The sequence below is a fragment of the Schistocerca cancellata genome, chromosome 12 (genome assembly GCF_023864275.1).
Source record: "Schistocerca cancellata isolate TAMUIC-IGC-003103 chromosome 12, iqSchCanc2.1, whole genome shotgun sequence".
In the NCBI taxonomy this organism is placed as follows: domain Eukaryota; kingdom Metazoa; phylum Arthropoda; class Insecta; order Orthoptera; family Acrididae; genus Schistocerca; species Schistocerca cancellata.
This window is the reverse complement of record NC_064637.1, coordinates 131,363,301-131,384,014: the sequence shown is the minus strand read 5'-3', so window position 1 is coordinate 131,384,014 and position 20,714 is coordinate 131,363,301. Positions and strand designations below refer to the sequence as shown.

General features: G+C 43.8%; 1 protein-coding gene across 1 annotated transcript in view; it reads right to left on the bottom strand.

The window, feature by feature from the left end:
* Window positions 1–3,051: 3,051 nt before the first annotated feature.
* Window positions 3,052–20,714, bottom strand: part of LOC126109521 (uncharacterized) — a 497,003-nt gene continuing 479,340 nt past the window's right edge. Inside the window, exons 3-4 of the mRNA XM_049914541.1 lie at window positions 9,963–10,153; window positions 3,052–3,791 (exon numbers count right to left, since the gene is read on the bottom strand). Of these exons, the coding sequence (XP_049770498.1) occupies window positions 3,735–3,791; window positions 9,963–10,153 (248 nt within the window). The 3' untranslated portion in view covers window positions 3,052–3,734. The remainder of the gene's footprint in view (window positions 3,792–9,962; window positions 10,154–20,714) is intronic.

Here is a 20,714-nt window from a genome sequence, read left to right as displayed (position 1 = left end):
ATTTCATTTGTTCCTGGACTAGCTCGTAACTTATAGTCAGGGCACAGACCAGAGATAAATGGTTTCAAAGTTACGTTTGAAAACGGAAGATGGTTCAAATGGCTCTGAGCACTATGGGACTTAACTTCTAAGGTCATCAGTCCCCTAGAACTTAGAACTACTTAGCCCTAACTAACCAAAGGACATCACACACATCCTTGCCCGAGGCAGGATTCGAATCTGCGACCGTAGCGGTCGCGCAGTTCCAGACTGTAGCGCCTAGAACCACTCGGCCACCCCGGCCGGCGAAAACGGAAGAACAACTGTTTAAATTGTAAGTAGGCTGTTTATGTTTTCTTATTGGCAACTTTACGTAGCGCTCTGTACGAAAATCACTGGCTGTGCTGTGTGCAGTCTGTGGCTAGTTTGCATTGTTGTCTGCCATTGTAGTGTTGGGCAGCGGCAGCTGGATGTGAACAGCGCGTAGCGTTGCGCAGTTGGAGGTGAGCCGCCAGCAGTGGTGGATGTGGGGAGAGAAATGGCGGAGTTTTGAAATTTGTAAAAATGGATGTCATGAACTGCCGTATATATTATGACTTTTGATGAATATTAAGGTAAATACATTGTTTGTTCTCTATTAAAATCTTTCATTTGCTATCTATGCCTACTAGTAGTTAGTGCCTTCCGTAGTTTGAATCTGTTATTTAGCTGGCAGTAGTGGCGCTCGCTGTTTTGCTGTAGTTCGAGTAACGAAGATTTTTGGTGAGGTAAGTGATTTGTGAAAGGTATAGGTTAATGTTAGTCAGGGCCATTCCTTTGTAGGGATTTTTGAAAGTCAGATTGCGTTGCGTTAAAAATATTGTGTGTTAGTTTAAGCACAGTCTTGTATAATTGTTGAAAGGGGACGTTTCAAAATAGGTAAGGATGTTGTTGCGAATGAAAAAAGAGGAGGCGAAAATGTACGCTCTGAACTTTGGCACAGCGTTTCTAACTGAAACACTGCAAATCTCGACCCAAAGGCTATGACGCTTGAATTATACCGATGTAAAATTGCTTCCGAAATACGCGAAAGGAATAAACATCGAAGCCACGAGGCCACCGAAGTCATCCACTACCTGCCTGGAGGGCAAGCAGACAAGAGTTCTACACTGTCACAAAAGGATAAGAGCGAATTGTGTCCACTGGAGGTACTACACAATGACGTTATGGGTCTGTTACTCGCACGTCTAACGAGGGAAAAAGGTACATCATTACATTTATAAATGGCTATATCCATTTTACGGTTGAATATATATATATCTAATCGCTATGTATAGTGGTATTAACTTAGCACCCACTGGTTTGCTCGTATAGATTATATGGTCCGCATAGATATTTTTTGTTCATCTTTAATCGAATTTTTATGTTGTTCACACTTCGCAACAGCTTCTCAGCTTTTTCACGGTACTTAAGGCCATTGAAGCATGGTCTTTCCCGATTGTACTTCTGACCAAAAAGTTATTCTGGTAGCTGGAATCCAAGGTTTTCGTTGATCATGCCTTTTGCTTTCTTGTGATGATGTTTCCATAGAAACTTTCACCCTCTAAGACGTATCTCTTTATATTTAATCGGGAATTGAAATCCCAATATTCATAGACTTGGCTAGAACAATTTTCATCCTCTATTCCGCCATCTTTCTCAGGAACTGCGAAACAATTTTTATATTTCTAACAGTGAAACCATATACAGATCTGCATAGATTTAGCTCTGAAAATGCTTTCATAATAACTTTGTAAAACTTCTCGTCCCATATTTAACTCCTTTAAGGGGCTGAATTTCCAAAAACATTGAAACATTTTTTAAATTTGTAACTAAGAAATCTAGTTGTTCTTTAATAATGATTTATTTTCAAACTTAATTTTTCCCAATAATTTACTCCCTTAGTGGTTGTATTTCCAAAAAATGCTGAACCATGTGTTTTTTAATTTCTAACTGAGAAATCAAATACCAGTTTTCGTAGGTCTAGCTAGATTTCGAAAAATCCCTCCTTAAGCATCACCTACGATATAAGATCAACACTTCCGCCGCCCCCCCCCCACCCTTCCCCACAACTTTAAGTATCTATACTTAGCGTTTGTCCTAGGCGTCGGTAAGTCAGTCAACCAGTCACTCAGACAGCACATATCTATACGTGTGCGGAAATTCCCATTAGAACCCTCTAGAACTTGTAGAGAGGAATGAGTAGATAATATTTTGAATATATTCCTCAGGGCCTTCTGGTGTCCACTACTGCTAGAACACAGTGTTCTAGCAGGACACCAGAAGATCCTGAGGAAGATCCCAGCAGAGGGGTCGAAACGTCGATCATTTTAGAAGAAATACGACCGGGCCTAATAACCCAGAAGATTTTAACTTGAGCACAGTATTTCTTATAACATGTAATCAGCCCCACTTATTCTTTATACAAAATTACAGTTGTCTGGAATGTTTAAGACAAAGAGGTAAGTAGATCATATTAATTGAACATTTGTCTGAAATCGTTTGTAGGAAATCTGTGTGACGAATGGAAAAAAAAGAGAGATAATGAATTCGTGTTGTTCTTTATATGAGATGAATATGTGACTCAGACATTACTTTTTGAACGACATTATGGTGGACCCTGGACCTCAGTTTACGACTCTTGACATAAATTGTAATAATGCTGCACTCATGCTAAGAGAAGTATGGTTTCATTTGTTGTTGCTGTGCTACAATGTAGTTAAAACTTGTATTCGCATTATGTTTCTTAAGATGTGCATTGTTCACAGACAGAAGAGTCTAGTTACACAGTTAATAACTGTTTGTGTATGAGGTACATTAACAGTGGTTATTTGTGTCAGATATCCCAATATTTGACTGGATACAGATATTTTACTATTTCTCCTTGGACATTCAATAGCAGATTATGTGTTTTCATTGTCAACATTCCTCCACAACATAGCCACTCTTCAGTTCTTTGGGCATATCATTAAGGGATCTTATTGTTCTGTACAACTTGGATTCCATCAGTTGACATTTTTACCTGGAATTGGAAGAATAATTCACACACATGGATTTATAAACTCCTCTTTTTATTGCACTTGTTTTTGAGAAAGGTTAATCGAATTACAAGGAACACTTCATACATTCTACACATACTTTACTGCGTAAAGTGAAAGGATTGTACATAGTACCTAAGCACACCTGTATGAAGCAGCAGAAGGAAATATTAGTGGTATCTCGTAATTCTAAGGGGTTTACCTTTACACTTGTTAATTTCTGTACATAAATTAAATCACCACTTATTGATAACTACATCGAATTTTACATGAAAGTTGTTGATTACGGATTTCAATATTGAGCCTGGTGACTGTGAAACCACAATAGGCTGCCTGCATTATTTGACTGGGTGAGAGACAGCTGGAATTATATGTCTGTAACTTAAATTTTAGTAAGAGCCAGTTACATGTGGTTTTGCCTTTAGTCAGAAGCTCCAGTCAGCAGTAACAAAACATCCCCATGTCTGTTGATTCATTTCATGACAGAATATTTTGCCTCAAATGTTGGTTTCACATGCACCAGGAACTATGATACAGCTTTTTACAACAGCTTCACAGGATGCTACTTTATACATGTCTGTATGAGTAAGGGGATAATGTAAGGTGCACAACAAAGACAGGCCTAACTTATTTGTTATTACATTATTGACACCAATAGGGGAGCACAGCAGAGCAGAGACTGAGGAACAGCAGACAGCATTAGTTGACTTCAACGGTCTGTGAGTCAGCTGACTGTTGCTGGTATGCACGCTGCAGCTGAAACACACATTGTGAAATTTCAGTTGAAGAAAGTAAAATACAGAGAAGAGGTGGGGACTAAAGAGAAATAGTATAGAGATAAAAGTAGAGGGACAAGTTAGGAAGACTAGGGAAAAAGAGCAGAAGACTGGAGAAAAATGGAGAGGAGAAGAGAGGAGATGATTGTAGGAAGGGGAGAAAACTTGTGAATAGAGGAGAGGGGACAGCTAAGAGAACTTGATAACAGATGAGAGAAGGAAAAATAATTGGAGAAAAGAGAAGACGATTTGAGTAGAAATAAGAGGGTTTAAAAAAAGATAAGTGGATTTGAGAGACAAAAAAAAGAACATGTGAAAAGCAAAGAGAATTGCTTAAAACGTGAGAGAAGAATGGAGAAGAGAACTGGAGAAAACGAGACTTGAAAAAAGAGAATTGAAGAAAAAAGAGGATTGAAGAAAAAATAAGAGGATTGGAGGAGATAAGAGATTTGGATTCTAGAAAAGAGAAGAGGGTTGTAGAGAAGTGTGGGTATTGGAGAAAAAAAGAAGTAGAGGAAAGAGGGAAGAAGAAAGAATGAAAAAGGGAAGAGGAGTGAAAGAAGCGAAGGAACACAAAACACATCAAAAATTTGCGATAATACTTAATAACTATTAAAACATAGTTTGACTAATTCATCCTGTATGAATTCTTGTATGAACTACTAGTAAATCGCCAGCACTGTGACCAATAGCTTTTCTTTTACCAGGCCTCATTCCATGTTGAGTATGATGTTCATGTTGATTTGTATATTGTCATTCATGTACATGCAGATTATGAGTGTATAATTTCAACTGTTGTATAAGAAACTCAATTTTTTTCTCAATGTGCTGTGTGAGTGCTCAAAAAACAATCGTCTATGTTATTGTAGTCTGTTGTGTAAGAGGATAATAATTTCGTAAATGTATAGGGAAGAGACAGTGAACATTTGAAGTGTCCTAAATAGTGAGAAACAAGGTACTTTGTAGCTTCAGAATCTGAGTGTGCTGTTTCAACTCCCTCGCTTTACCCTACTGCCCCCTCTCAAAAAAAGAGTTGGGCTGAGGAGATTTGAAATAATCAAAATATATCTATTTTTTATGTTGGGTCAACAGAATTTGATTTTTACTTTGAGATACAAAACTGCTTAATTTGTTCAGCCAAAGTATCACTATCCACAATTGATCTGAGGAAAATGGTCCGTCGCTTATTCCATAAAATGATGGTCATGATTAACTAATATCCTGCCATTTCGACTGTTGACTAGCAGGCTGATATTTCTCTAATGTTTCCGTAACAGTTGTTTTGAACTTGCTGGTATTATTTTCTTGAGAATCAGGTTTATCAGACTTCCTTTTCTTTTTTGATTATCCTCAAAATTGGATTAAACTGCAGAAATCTCGATGGGCTACATATCTCGTTTGATTCAAACAAACTGAAAGCGAACGTTGCGAAATTAATATGGAATTAATATGGAACAATTTTTCTAAATGGTGTATACAAATTTTGAAAGGTCCACTTACTTTGTTTGAATCAGAGCAGATATCGATGGCAGGCAATGAAAACCTCGTAACTCCATCTGTCTGTGACAACTCGCAATTCCTGTAAGCCGGAACTCCATAATCAGAGAGATTTGAAAGTGCATGGACTTCTCTAATTAGTCAATAACTAAGCTTCTACTGTATAGTTAGAAGTGTAGCAACTTTCTGTATCACTGTATATTATTTTTTAAGAAACCGTTTTTGCCTACAAAATGTAACAAAATGGAGTTACGAGGTTTACAGTGCTACCATCTATGTGTAGCCTATTGAACGGTTTTGGAATCCTGAAATGTGATAATGGAAAAAATAAACTCCTATAAAAAAAACTATTTGCTGCTAATTCGTTATAAATTGCCTTGAGTTTCAACAGTTGTAGTGTTCTAACACGTTCAGAAAGGGCAAGAATTATTTGCTAGTGTTAGCACGAGGATGAAACCAGCGGCGAGCCGAGCGTCGGCGGGAACATCCGAGGATGTGTCTCGGGCGGAGTACACGGCAGCTGCTTCGTTCTCTCACCCACGAATTCGGATCCGCCGGCCGCTGGTCATGGAATCGGGAAGCGACCAACATAACTCGCGAACTGGAGCATCTTCTCATCATACAATGGCCGCAGTACGCTCAGATTCATACGGACGGCTCTAAATCTGCGGCGGGTAGGGGGTGCGCCTTCTTTGCGCTACCACGTGAATCTTCTATGTACACGGCGGAGCTACTGGCCATCAGCGAAGCTATTCATTATGGTACCCGGATACTCGAGTTCGTCCTCATACTTACGGACTCTGAAAGTGTGCTGTAGAATTTGCAACATCCCGCGTTTGATGAACAACTCAACAGGTCTGTTTTGGACGTCTTGACGGCCATAAGAGACGCACTAACCTTGGGCATTACCTTTGAAATTGGATTAACGGACGTCATGGCATTCTTCATAATGCAGCTATTGGCCGCCTTGTCAAGAGCAGTATTACAGAAGGTTACACCCAACGCCGATCGCTTGTACACAGGTACCACATCGACGGTACAGAGGGCTGCTTTAGCGTTTAGTGTCTCTCAGCATTCTAAGGGCTGCTATCTGGTGGCCATGCAACCGAACATCTCTTCTCGACCATGGTTCGTCTCGGATGATGATGGTGTTGGTTCGTAGGGCGCTCAACATCATGGTCATCAGAATTCTGAAAACACCCCCCAGGTTGTGGCTAAGCCATGTCTCCGCAATATCCTTTCTTTCAGGAGTGCTAGTTCTGCAAGGTTCGCAGGAGAGCTTCTGTAAAGTTTGGAAGGTAGGTGACGAGGTACTGGCAGAAGTAAAGCTGTGAGGACGGGGCGTGAGTCGTGCTTGGGTAGTTCAGTTGGTAGAGCACTTGCCCACGAAAGGCAAAGGTCCCGAGTTCGAAGCTCGGTCCGACACACAGTTATAATCTACCAGGAAGTTTCATCATGGTCATCACTTACAAGTTCCCAGTCTTTCCATTTCCACTCTCGCCATGTCTCGAATGATGGTGATAGCACAAACACCCAGTCCCCGGGAAGAGAAAATCCCTGACCTGGTGAGGAACTGAACCCGGGACCCAGTGGTCCAGAGGCAGCAATGCTGGCCACTAGACCATGAGCTGTGCATGGTTCGTCTCAGTGCAGCTCCGTAGATGTCACGTGATTTCTATCATTCGCATGAGGCTGGAATATAAGTGTTACCCTACGCACCTATATCAGTTGAAGATTATCACGTCTGGGCACTGTGATAAGGACACAACGGCAGTAGAAGAACATAATCACATCAACTTGGCATGTTCCAAGTACTCGACTGCACAATCTGACTTAAGAAATTGGTTGCGAGAGGCTACCCCTCCCCTCCAATGTTCCTGTTTTACTCCATCGTTTTGATAGATACAACTTGCTCACAGACTATTTTAAAGACACTGGCATTAAAATTTAATTTATGAGTTTCCGAGGTTTCAAGTGGCATCAGCCCGATTCGTAATCCAGTGCGTAATTCTGTGTTTTAATTTCTGTACAGATGTCTGTTTGTACATTAAATCTTCATTATTGCTTTTTGTTTGTGTCCATATTCCGATCCAACTACTGCCGGGACTGGGTTGTTACTATTAGTTTGGCAGTGTTAGTTTCAGAGGGTGGCCGGATGCCCTTCCTGCCGCCACCCCGTACCCCCCGGGGACGGAAGTAGTGACTCCAGCAGTCTGCGCCTAGTGTAAACTGTGAAATAGTGTGAACGTGTTGCAAATGTCTGCGACCCATGTAACTGAGGCAGGACGTGGCGATCCCCCCGGTATTCACCTAGTGGGATGTGGGAAAACCACCGAAAAACCACATCCAGGCTGGCTGGCGATGCGAGACCGGCGCGCCTACCGGCGTCCAGGAAGCAGCGGATTAGTGCTCTAGGCTAACCTGGTGGGTTTTCATTATTGCTCTCTTGTGTATTTTATGTCACTGTTCCACTGGCACTATTATACATACCGTTGGTTGTATTGTGTGTGTCATTTTAGTTTTTCTTTGATGTTAAGTACGCCAGTCCGTACGCTGCACTTCCACATTGTTATATGACGTTATTTGCAATTTTGTTCTTCAGCTATTGTTGTACTTATTTTATGAGGTAAGGAATTTGCCCTCCCATGTTTTGTCTTCTACTATGAGAGCATATGCATATGCGTGTTTGTCATAATGATGCTGTATAGTGATGTTTCTAATTATGATCCAATATCATTGTATCACTGTTGCCGGTTATTTGGTGATTGTTTAACTGCGCTTATATTTTTCTTTAAGAGTGTGTTTGATTGCTAACTGCGTAATTTTGTGCTATTATGCTTTTTTGCGGTTGTATTTCTTTGTCACTTTATAACCGTTGTTGCCTTGTATGAATATCGAGAGTTCAGATGGAAACCCAGTTCTAAGCAAAGAAGAGAAAGCAGAAAGGTGGAAGGAGTATATAGAGGGTCTGTACAAGGGTGATGAACTTGAGGACAATATTATAGAAATGGAAAAGGATGAAGATGAAATGGGAGATACGATACTGCGTGAAGAGTTTGAGAGTAGACAACATTCCATTAGAACTACTGACGGCCTTTGGAGAGCCAGTCACGACAAAACTCTACCATCTGGTGAGCAAGATGTAGGAGACAGGCGAAATACCCTCAGACTTCAAGAAGAATATAATAATTCCAATCCCAAAGAAAGCGGGTGTTGACAGATGTGAAAATTACCGAACTATCAGTTTAATAAGTTACAGCTGCAAAATACTAACATGAGTTCTTTACAGACGACCAGAAAAACTGGTAGAAGTCGACCTCGGGGAAGATCTGTTTGGATTCCGTAGAAATGTTGGAATACGTGAGGCAATGCTGACTTATCTTAGAAAACAGATTAAGGAAAGGCAAACCTACGTTCGTAGCATTTGTAGACTTAGAGAAAGCTTTTGACAATGTTAACTGGAATACTCTATATTTTTCCCCTGCCACCTTTAGAAATTGAAATACAGGGAGCGAAAGGCTATTTACAATTTGTACAGAAACCAGATGGCAGTTATAAGAGTCAAGGGGCATGAAGGGGAAGCAGTGGTTGGGAAGGGAGTAAGACAGGGTTGTAGCCTCTCCCCGATGTTATTCAATCTGTATATTGAGCAAGCAGTAAAGGAAACGAAGGACAAGTTCGGAGTAGGTATTAAAATCCGTGGAGAAGAAATAAAAACTTTGACGATGGCATTGTAATTCTGTCAGAGACAGCAAAAGACTTGGAAGAGCAGTTGAACGGAATGGACAGTGTCTTGAAAGGAGGGTATAAGATGAACATCAACAAAAGCAAAACAAGGATAATGGAATGTAGTAGAATTAAATCGGGTGATGCTGAGGGAATTAGATTAGGAAAGGAGTTTTGCTATTTGAGGAGATAAATGACTGATGGTGATCGAAGTAGAGAGAATATAAAATGTAGACTGGCAATGGCAAGGAAAGCGTTTCTGAAAAAGAGAAATTTGTTAACATCGAGTAAAGATTCAAGTGTAAGGAAGTCGTTTCTGAAAGTATTTATATGGAGTGTGGCCATGTATGGAAGTGAAACATGGACGATAAGTAGTTTGGACAAGAAGAGAATAGAAGCTTGCGATATGTGGTGCTACAGAAGAATGCTGAAGATTAGATGGGTAGATCACATAACTAATGAATTAGTATTGAATAGGATTGGAAAGAAGAGGAGTTTGTGGCACAACTTGACCAGAAGAAGGGATCGGTTGGTAGGTCATGTTCTGAGGGATCAAGTGATCACCAATTTAGTATTGGAGGGCAGCGTGGAGGGTAGAAATCGTAGAGGTAGAGCAAGGGATGAATACACTAAGCAGATTCAGAAGAAGGATGTAGGCTGCAGTAGGTACTGGGAGATGAAGAGGCTTGCACAGGAAAGAGTAGCATGGAGAGCTGCATCAAACCAGTCTCAGGACTGAAGACCACAACAACAACAACAACAACAACAGCAACAACCGTTGTTTGCTGCGCGGTCTTGTAACCTGAAGCCAAAATAATGAAATGAAAAATAAAGGGTAGGGGGGGGGGCAGTGGGGCGGGATGATCTTTGGAGTATTGAGGAAAGAAATGAAAATAAAAACCGGCTGGGAGTGACGAGCGGTGCTCACCCACTGCCGCAGGAAGGGCGAGAGGCGGAACCTCTGGGGGCTGGCCGCGTCGTCCAGCAGGGCCGCCGCCGCAGCCGCCTCCGCCACGGCCGCCGCCTCCTCCGCCCCCTCCACCCCCTCCGCGCCAGGCTCCATGTCGGCGCGCTTTCCGTGGCCGCCGAAGCATGAGTGCCCGAAGGCCATGCAGCCGCCTGCCGACAGAAAAACACGCCCACAGTCTCTCAAGCTGAAGCAGAATAATTTATTACATCAATATAATGTACACTACTGGCCATTAAAATTGCTACACCAAGAATAAATGCAGATGATAAACGGGTACTCATTGGGCAAATATATTATACTAGAACTGACATGTGATTACATTTTCACGCAATTTGGGTGCATAGGCCCTGAGATATCAGTACCCAGAACAACCACCTCTGGCCGTAATAGCGGCCTTGATACGCCTGGGCATTCAGTCAAACAGAGCTTGGGTGTGGTGCACAGGTACAGCTGCCCATGCAGCTTCAACACGATACCGCAGTTCATCAAGAGTAGTGACTGGCATATTGTGACGAGCCCCTTGCTCGGCCATCACTGACCAGACGTTTTCAGTTGGTGAGAGATCTGGAGAATGTGCTTGCCATGGCAGCAGTCGAACATTTTCTGTATCCAGAAAGACCCGTTCAGGACCTGCAACATGCGGTCGTGCATTATCCTGCTGAAATGTAGGGTTTCGCAGGGATAGAATGAAGGGTAGAGCCACGGGTCGTAACACATCTGAAATGTAACGTCCACCGTTCAAAGTGCCGTCAATGCGAACAAGAGGTGACCGAGACGTGTAACCAATGGCACACCATACCATCTCGCCGGGTGATACGCCCGTATAGCGATGACAAATACACGCTTCCAATGTGCGTTCACTTCGATGTCGCCAAACACGGATGCGACCACGATGAGGCTGTAAACAGAACCTGGATTCATACGAAAAAATGACGTTTTGCCATTCGTGCACCCAGGTTCGCCGTTGAGTACGCCATCGCAGGCGCTCCTGTCTGTGATGCAGCGTCAAGGGTAACCGCAGCCGTGGTTTCCGAGCTGATAGTCCGTGCTGCTGCAAACGTCGTCGAACTGTTCGTGCAGACGGTTGTTGTCTTGCAAACGTCCCCATCTGTTGACTATGGGATCGAGATGTGGCTGCACGATCCGTTACAGCCATGCGGATAAGATGCCTGTCATCTCGACTGCTAGTGATAGGAGGTCATTGGGACCCAGCACGGCGTTCCGTATTACCCTCCTGAACCGACCGACTCCATATTCTGCTAACAGTCATTGGATTTCGACCAACGCGATCAGCAATGTCGCGATACGATAAACCGCAATCGCGATAGGCAACAATCCGACTTTTATAAAAGTCGGTAACGTGACGGTACGCATTTCTCCTCCTTACACGAGGCATCACAACAACGTTTCATCAGGCAACGCCGGTCAATTGCTGTTTGTGTATGAGAAATCGCTTGGAAACTTTCGTCATGTCAGGACGTTGTAGGTGTGGCCCCCGGCGCCAACCTTGTGTGAATGCTCTGAAAAGCTAATCATTTGCATATCACAGCATCTTCTTCCTGTCTGTTTAATTTCGCGTCTGTAGCACGTCATCTTCGTGGTGTAGCCTTTTTAATGGCCTGTAGTGTAAGTACTACAGAGATGTACAACACCACTTTCAGCTCAGAATCGCCGTCCCCGAATCTGGTAATTAATACACAAATAGTTTCGTTATGTTCTATGAACTCTAGTTACATGCATACTGAAAATCATGAAAACAGTCAACATGTCAATTAAATACGAGAAGCGTTTAACAAGTCATGAAACATTTTTTTCTCGGCCAATTTCCGTTGAAAAAACGCGGAGTTTGTTGTGGGACAACGTCGAGTATTGCTGCTTGAGACCCTGTAGTTTTATGAATTCCCGATAGGTGACAGCGCGATACGTAGCCTTTAGAATGGCGTCTGTAATGAAGGTTTGTCCCAAGCACAGAGATTAGAGAATAGATTAGATTAGTACTTGTTCCATAGATCATGAATACGACACTTCGTAATGATGTGGAACGTGTCAGGTTAAGAAAAAGTGTCTATACAAGATATTACGTTACATAAAATATTACATGACAATATTTTTAATTTTTTGTGGGAGTTGGGGGAATTATCCACTTACTATATGCAAAAATTCATCTAATGAGTAGAAGGAGTTTCCATTAAGAAATTCTTTTAATTTACTTTTAAATGCTATATGGCTATCTGTCAGACTTTTGATGCTATTAGGTAAGTGACCAAAGACTTTTGTGGCAGCATAATTTACCCCCTTCTGAGCCAAAGTTTGATTTAACCTTGAGTAGTGAAGATAAGCCTTTCTCCTAGTGTTGTAGCCATGTGCACTGCTATTACTTTTGAATTCGTTCGGATTGCTAATAACAAATTTCATAAGTGAATATATATATTGTGAGGCTACAGAGAAGATTTCTAGCTCTTTAAATAAGTGTCTGCAGGATGATCTTGGATGAGCTCCAGCAATTATTCTGATTACACGCTTTAGTGCAATGAACACTCTTTTACTCAGTGATGAGTTACCCCAGAATATGATGCCATACGAAAGCAGAGAATGAAAATAGGCATGGTAAGCTAATTTACTGAGATGTATATCGCCAAAATTTTCAATGACCCTAATAACATGAGTAGCTTAGCTCAAACGTTTCAGCAGATCTTCAGTGTGTTTTTTGCAGTTCAACCCCTCATCAATGCATACACTTAGAAATTTTAAATATTCTACCTTAGCTACCGATTTCTGATCAAAGTCTATATTTATTAATGGTGTCATTCCATTTACTGTGTGGAACTGTATACAGGATGTTATAAAAAGGTACGGCCAAACTTTCAGGAAACATTCCTCACACACAAATAAAGAAAAGATGTTATGTGGACATGTGTCCCGAAACGTTTAATTTCCATGTTAGAGCTCATTTTAGTTTCGTCAGTATGTACTGTACTTCCTCGATTCACCGCCATGATTTCATACGGGATACTCTACCTGTGCTGCTAGAACATGTGCCTTTACAAGTACGACACAACATGTGGTTCATGCACGATGGAGCTCCTGCACATTTCAGTCGAAGTGTTCATACGCTTCTCAACAAGAGATTCGGTGACCGACGGATTGGTAGAGGCGGACCAATTCCATGGCCCCACGCTCTCCTGACCTCAACCCTCTTGACTTTCATTTATGGGGGCATTTGAAAGTTCTTGTCTACGCAACCCCGGTACCAAATGTAGAGACTCTTCGTGCTCGTATTGTGGACGGCTGTGATACAATACGCCATTCTCCAGGGCTGCACCAGCGCATCAGGGATTCCATGCGACGGAGGGTGGATGCATCTATCCTCGCTAACACAGGACATTTTGAACATTTCCTGTAACAAAGTGTTTGAAGTCACGCTGGTACGTTCTGTTGCTACGTGTTTCCATTCCATGATCAATGTGATTTGAAGAGAAGTAATAAAATGAGCTCTAACATGGAAAGTAAACGTTTCCGGACACATGTCCACATAAAATATTTTATTTCTTTTTGTGTGAGGAATGTTTCCTGAAAGTTTGGCCGTACCTTTTTGTAACACCCTGTATACTGTGTCTTGTCAAAGTTTAATGAGAGCCCATTTGCAGAGAACCACTTAATGATTTTCTGAAAAACATCGTTTACAATTTCGCCAGTTAATTCTTGTCTGTCGGGTGTGATAGCTATACTTGTATCATCGGCAAAAAGTACCAGCTTTGCATCTTCGTGAATATAGAATGGCAAGTCATTAATATGTATTACGAACAGCAGAGGACCCAAGTCCGAACCTTGCCGCACTCCTGTCATTGAGTTCCTTTTGGCGGAATGTCTACGGAGGCCTGACAGTGAACAAAAGCACGGCGGCTCGTTGAGCGAAGTGTCTGTCGTCATCGAACAAAATGGTGCAAACCTGTCCTATCTCCCACATGTTGGCCAGCCGCACACAGCTGTGACTCCCGCAACACTAGAACGTGCGGGCACTCTCATTCCATACGATAGGGCAGTGTCTGTGTTATTCTGAATTACGATGCAAAGTTCCTTTCAGACACTGCGAGACTACAGCCGTTATGAAGTACATTAAACGGCTGCTCTGATTGTCTCCCAAATCGTTTATATAGATGAGGAACAACAAAGGGCCTATAACACTACCATGGGGAACGCCATAAATCTACCGTTTTACTCGATGACTTTCCGTCAGTTACTACGAACCGTGACCTCTGACGGGAAATCACAAATCCAGTCACATAACTGAGGCGATATTCCATAAGCACGCAATTTCACTATAACACGCTTGTGTGGTACAGTATAAAAGCCTTATGGAAATCCAGAAATATGGAATCAATCTGAAATCACTTGTCAATAGAACTCAACGCTTCACGCTAATAAAGAGCTAGTTGTGTTTCACAAGAGCGATTTTTTCTACGAGGGCTGTTCAATATGTAATGCAACACATTTTTTTTCTGAAACAGGGGTTGTTTTATTCAGCATTGAAATACACCAGGTTATTCCCCAATCTTTTAGCTACACAACACTATTTTTCAACGTAATCTCCATTCAATGCTACGGCCTTACGCCACCTTGAAATGAGGGCCTGTATGCCTGCACGGTACCATTCCACTGGTCGATGTCGGAGCCAACGTCGTACTGCATCAATAACTTCTTCATCATCCGCGTAGTGCCTCCCACGGATTGCGTCCTTCATTGGGCCAAACATATGGAAATCCGACGGTGCGAGATCGGGGCTGTAGGGTGCATGAGGAAGAACAGTCCACTGAAGTTTTGTGAGCTCCTCTCGGGTGCGAAGACTTGTGTGAGGTCTTGCGTTGTCATGAAGAAGGAGAAGTTCGTTCAGATTTTTGTGCCTACGAACACGCTGAAGTCGTTTCTTCAATTTCTGAAGAGTAGCACAATACACTTCAGAGTTGATCGTTTGACCATGGGGAAGGACATCGAACAGAATATCCCCTTCAGCGTCCCAGAAGACTGTAACCATGACTTTACCGGCTGAGGGTATGGCGTTAAACTTTATCTTGGTAGGGGAGTGGGTGTGGCGCCACTCCATTGAGTGCCGTTTTGTTTCAGGTTCGAAGTGATGAACCCATGTTTCATCGACTGTAACAATCTTTGACAAGAAATTGTCACCCTCAGCCACATGACGAGCAAGCAATTCCGCACAGATGGTTCTCCTTTGCTCTTTATGGTGTTCGGTTAGACAACGAGGGACCCAGCGGGAACAAACCTTTGAATAGCCCAACTGGTGAACAATTGTGACAGCACTACCAACAGAGATGTCAAGTTGAGCACTGAGTTGTTTGATGGTGATCCGTCGATCATCTCGAACGAGTGTGTTCGCACGCTCCGCCATTGCAGGAGTCACAGCTGTGCACGGCCGGCCCGCACGCGGGAGATCAGACAGTCTTGCTTGACCTTGCGGCGATGATGACACACGCTTTACCCAACGGCTCACCGTGCTTTTGTCCACTGCCAGATCACCGTAGACATTCTGCAACCGCCTATGAATATCTGAGATGCCCTGGTTTTCCGCCAAAAGAAACTCGATCACTGCCCATTGTTTGCAACGCACATCGGTTACAGACGCCATTTTAACAGCTCCGTACAGCGCTGCCACCTGTCGGAAGTCAATGAAACTATACGAGACGAAGCGGAAATGTTTGAAAATATTCCACAAAAAATTTCCGGTTTTTTCAACCAAAATTGGCCGAGAAAAAAAATGTGTTACATTACTTATTGAACTGCCCTCGTATATCCGTGCTGACTTTGTGACAATAGACAGTTTTATTCGAGGTAATTCATAATGTTCCAACACAATATATGTTCCAGAATTCTGGTGCATATCGACGTTAATAATATTGGCCTGTAATTAAGTGGATTACTCTTACTACCTTTCTTGAATATTGGTGTGACTTGTGCAACTTTCCAGTCTTTTAAGTGCGGATCTTTCGTCGAGCGAACAGTTGTATATGATTGTCAAGTATGGAGCTAATGCATCAGCATACTCCGAAAGGAACCTAATTGGTATACAGTCTGGACCAGAAGACTTGCTTTTATTAAGTGATATACGTTGCTTCACTACTCGAAAGATATTTACTTCTACGTTACTCATGTTGGCAGCTGTTGTTGATTTGAATTCTGGAATATTTACTTTGTCTTCTTTTGTGAAGATTGTGTTGGAAAATAGGGTTCTGTGGCCAAAAGAGTGGGAAATAGTAAGACGTATTGGAATCCTGAATAAAACCAGCATAAAACGGTAGCATACTTTTGATCACATAGTGTATATAAGAGAACTCTGAGTTGGTGAATGAAATATCTTCTTATATCTGCTGCAACAAGTTCAGAATTGTTCCAGACTGGTCTCTCAGAGTGTTATCAACCACTAGTTTTGCATCTTAAAGGTCCCCTTAAAGAGTGTATAAGGGCATTTGAGAAAAGAATGACTAAAATATTTCTTTAACAAAAAATGAAGAGATATTGCAGATGCATTGGGGATCAGAAATATACTTTGAGTACTCATGCAGCTCCCTCTTGTGCTGACATGAAATTTTTATCCCGGTTGTGTTCCATTTTAACATTATTACGTAATTGTTTACGAATGCAACTCTTAGTTACCGTAAACTGAAGCGGATGTACAGTATACAAACCATAAAATACGATACTGGTAACGCATTTTAACTGTATTTGGTAAATATTTAGAACTATAACGTACGACCTACACTCCTGGAAATGGAAAAAAGAACACATTGACACCGGTGTGTCAGACCCACCATACTTGCTCCGGACACTGCGAGAGGGCTGTACAAGCAATGATCACACGCACGGCACAGCGGACACACCAGGAACCGCGGTGTTGGCCGTCGAATGGCGCTAGCTGCGCAGCATTTGTGCACCGCCGCCGTCAGTGTGAGCCAGTTTGCCGTGGCATACGGAGCTCCATCGCAGTCTTTAACACTGGTAGCATGCCGCGACAGCGTGGACGTGAACCGTATGTGCAGTTGACGGACTTTGAGCGAGGGCGTATAGTGGGCATGCGGGAGGCCGGGTGGACGTACCGCCGAATTGCTCAACACGTGGGGCGTGAGGTCTCCACAGTACATCGATGTTGTCGTCAGTGGTCGGCGGAAGGTGCACGTGCCCGTCGACCTGGGACCGGACCGCAGCGACGCACGGATGCACGCCAAGACCGTAGGATCCTACGCAGTGCCGTAGGGGACCGCACCGCCACATCCCAGCAAATTAGGGACACTGTTGCTCCTGGGGTATCGGCGAGGACCATTCGCAACCGTCTCCATGAAGCTGGGCTACGGTCCCGCACACCGTTAGGCCGTCTTCCGCTCACGCCCCAACATCGTGCAGCCCGCCTCCAGTGGTGTCGCGACAGGCGTGAATGGAGGGACGAATGGAGACGTGTCGTCTTCAGCGATGAGAGTCGCTTCTGCCTTGGTGCCAATGATGGTCGTATGCGTGTTTGGCGCCGTGCAGGTGAGCGCCACAATCAGGACTGCATACGACCGAGGCACACAGGGCCAACACCCGGCATCATGGTGTGGGGAGCGATCTCCTACACTGGCCGTACGCCACTGGTGATCGTCGAGGGGACACTGAATAGTGCACGGTACATCCAAACCGTCATCGAACCCATCGTTCTACCATTCCTAGACCGGCAAGGGAACTTGCTGTTCCAACAGGACAATGCACGTCCGCATGTATCCCGTGCCACCCAACGTGCTCTAGAAGGTGTAAGTCAACTACCCTGGCCAGCAAGATCTCCGGATCTGTCCCCCATTGAGTATGTTTGGGACTGGATGAAGCGTCGTCTCACGCGGTCTGCACGTCCAGCACGAACGCTGGTCCAACTGAGGCGCCAGGTGGAAATGGCATGGCAAGCCGTTCCACAGGACTACATCCAGCATCTCTACGATCGTCTCCATGGGAGAATAGCAGCCTGCATTGCTGCGAAAGGTGGATATACACTGTACTAGTGCCGACATTGTGCATGCTCTGTTGCCTGTGTCTATGTGCCTGTGGTTCTGTCAGTGTGATCATGTGATGTATCTGACCCCAGGAATGTGTCAATAAAGTTTCCCCTTCCTGGGACAATGAATTCACGGTGTTCTTATTTCAATTTCCAGGAGTGTATATGGAACGTAATTGAATGTATCGTATCTCGAAATACTCATCTAATCATCTAATTTAATTTGCTTGCCTCTTAAAGTCAAATGTAAGACAATGCATTTTCTACGCTGTAACATCATCTGTACAAGGAATGTACATTTGCTGGCCTTGATAGCCTATTAAAAAGTGCGTGCTCCGTAGAGTTTAAACGAGTCCCTTCGACGTGCATTCAAAATGGCGGATTGTTCAAGTTGTACTATACAGTGCTCTAGATCTCCTATTTCCGTCATACGTCAAGACGGACAATTCCAACATTGCTCCGCGTTACACATAGTGACTTTTCCGGAGACTAGAAATCTACTCTGTAGGAATCAGCATGGATCTCGAAAAAGACGATCGTGTGAAACTTAGCTCGCGCCATTCGTCCACGAGACTCGGAGGGCCATAAACACGGGTTCACAGGTAGATTCCGTGTTTCTTGGCTCCCGCAAGCATATGGACTATCAGACCAATTGTGTGATTCGATTGAAGAGTTCATAGATAACAGAACGCAGCATGTCATTCTCAACGGAGAGAAGTCTTCCGAAACAAGAGAGATTTCAGGTGTGCCGCAGTGGAATGTCGTAGGACGTTGCTATTCAAAAATGGTTCAAATGGCTCTGAGCACTATGGGACTTAACATCTTAGGTCATCAGTCCCCTAGAACTTAGAACTACTTAAACCTAACTAACCTAAGGACACCACACACATCCATGCCCGAGGCTGGATTCGAACCTGCGACCGTAGCAGTCCCGCGGTTCCGGACTGTAGCGCCTAGAACAGCACGGCCACCGCGGCCGGCGTTGCTATTCACAGTGTACATAAATGACCTTGTGGATAACATCGGAAGCTCACTGAGGCTTTTTGCGGATGATGCTGTAGTTTATAGAGACGTCGTAACAATGGAAAACTGTACTGAAATGCAGGAGGATCTGCAGCGAATTGACGCATGGTGCAGGGAATGGCAATTGAATCTCAATGTAGACAAGTGTAATGTGCTGCGAATACAAAGAATGAAAGATCCCTTATCATTTAGCTACAATATGTAAAGCAGATGCCAGACTGAGATTTATTGGAAGAATTCTAAGGAAATGCAGTCCAAAAACAGAGGTAGTAGGTTGCAGTACACTTTTTCGACCACTACTTGAATACTGCTCACCGGTGTGGGATCCGCACCAGATGGGGTTGATAGAAGAGATAGAGAAGATCCAACGGAGAGCAGCGCGCTTCGTTACAGGATCGTTTAGTAATCGCGAAAGCGTTACGGAGATGGTACATAAACTCCAGTGGAAGACTGCAAGAGAGACGCTCAGTAGCTCGGTACGGTCTTTTGTTAAAGTTTCGAGCACATACCTTCAGCTAGGAGTCAAGCAGTATATTGCTCCCTCCTACGTATATCTCGCGAAGAGACCATGAGGATAAAATCAGAGAGATTAGAGCCCATACAGAGGCATACCGACAATCTTTCTTTCCACGAACAATACGAAACTGGAATAGGAGGGAGAAACGATAGAGGTACTCAAGGTACCCTCCGCCACACACCGACAGGTGGCTTGCGAAGTATGGATGTGGATGTAGATGTAGAACAGCACCCACCATGTTTCAGTGACACCTATAACCAAGTGGGAGCCGGTAGCCGATGTGGCAACACTGTAACGGCAATGACAGGCGTCGACTATCAAGTAATTTTAATCAGACCTCGGCATGGAACTCGTATTGTGGCCACAGGTAGTCCCTGGCCATTGTCTTTCGGACGGAAGTAGGCGGGCGGAAGAAAAGCGTTTCTGCCGGAACTGCCTTCCGGTGGCGGGAGGTGTGTGCGTCTGTTTTTAAGACGACAAGGGGGAAATGAGAAAGTGAATCGCCCGGGAGCGGCGATTAAAACTGCCGCCGGAGACAATGTAGGCGCGGAATGTACGAATAAATGGAACGCGGCTGTGGAGGTTCCGTCTCTAAGCGTGTCGGCGGCGGCTGCGCAGGCATTTGTAAGATCACCGGGTTTTCTCTGGGATTATTAAAACAGTGTGTTTTAGGTCAGTTGAAGATAGTAACTGAGTAAACAAATACACGATAAAAAATATCCCGCAGCGCCATACATATTACTACCAAGGGAAACTTCCCATCGCACCTCCCCCCCCCCCCCCCCCCAATCAGTTTTTGTGGGGAAAAAAATGGCTCTGAGCACTATGGGACTTAACATCGGTGGTCATCAGACCCCTAGAACTTAGAACTACTTAAACCTAACTAACCTAAGGACATCACTCACATCCATGCCCGAGATAGGATTCGACCCTGCGACCGTAGCGGTCGCGCGGCTCCAGACTGTAGCGCCTAGAACCGCTCGGCCACTCTGGCCGGTTTTAGTGGGAAGGTGTCCCAGTGGACAGCCCGTCAAAATCTGAACTCAAATAAAGCATGAAAACAGGAGGAAGGTGTACTGAACTGTGAAAAAAGAAGCAAAACGGAAACAGTGAATGTTCCAAGCTCAAGATGCGCAACGTC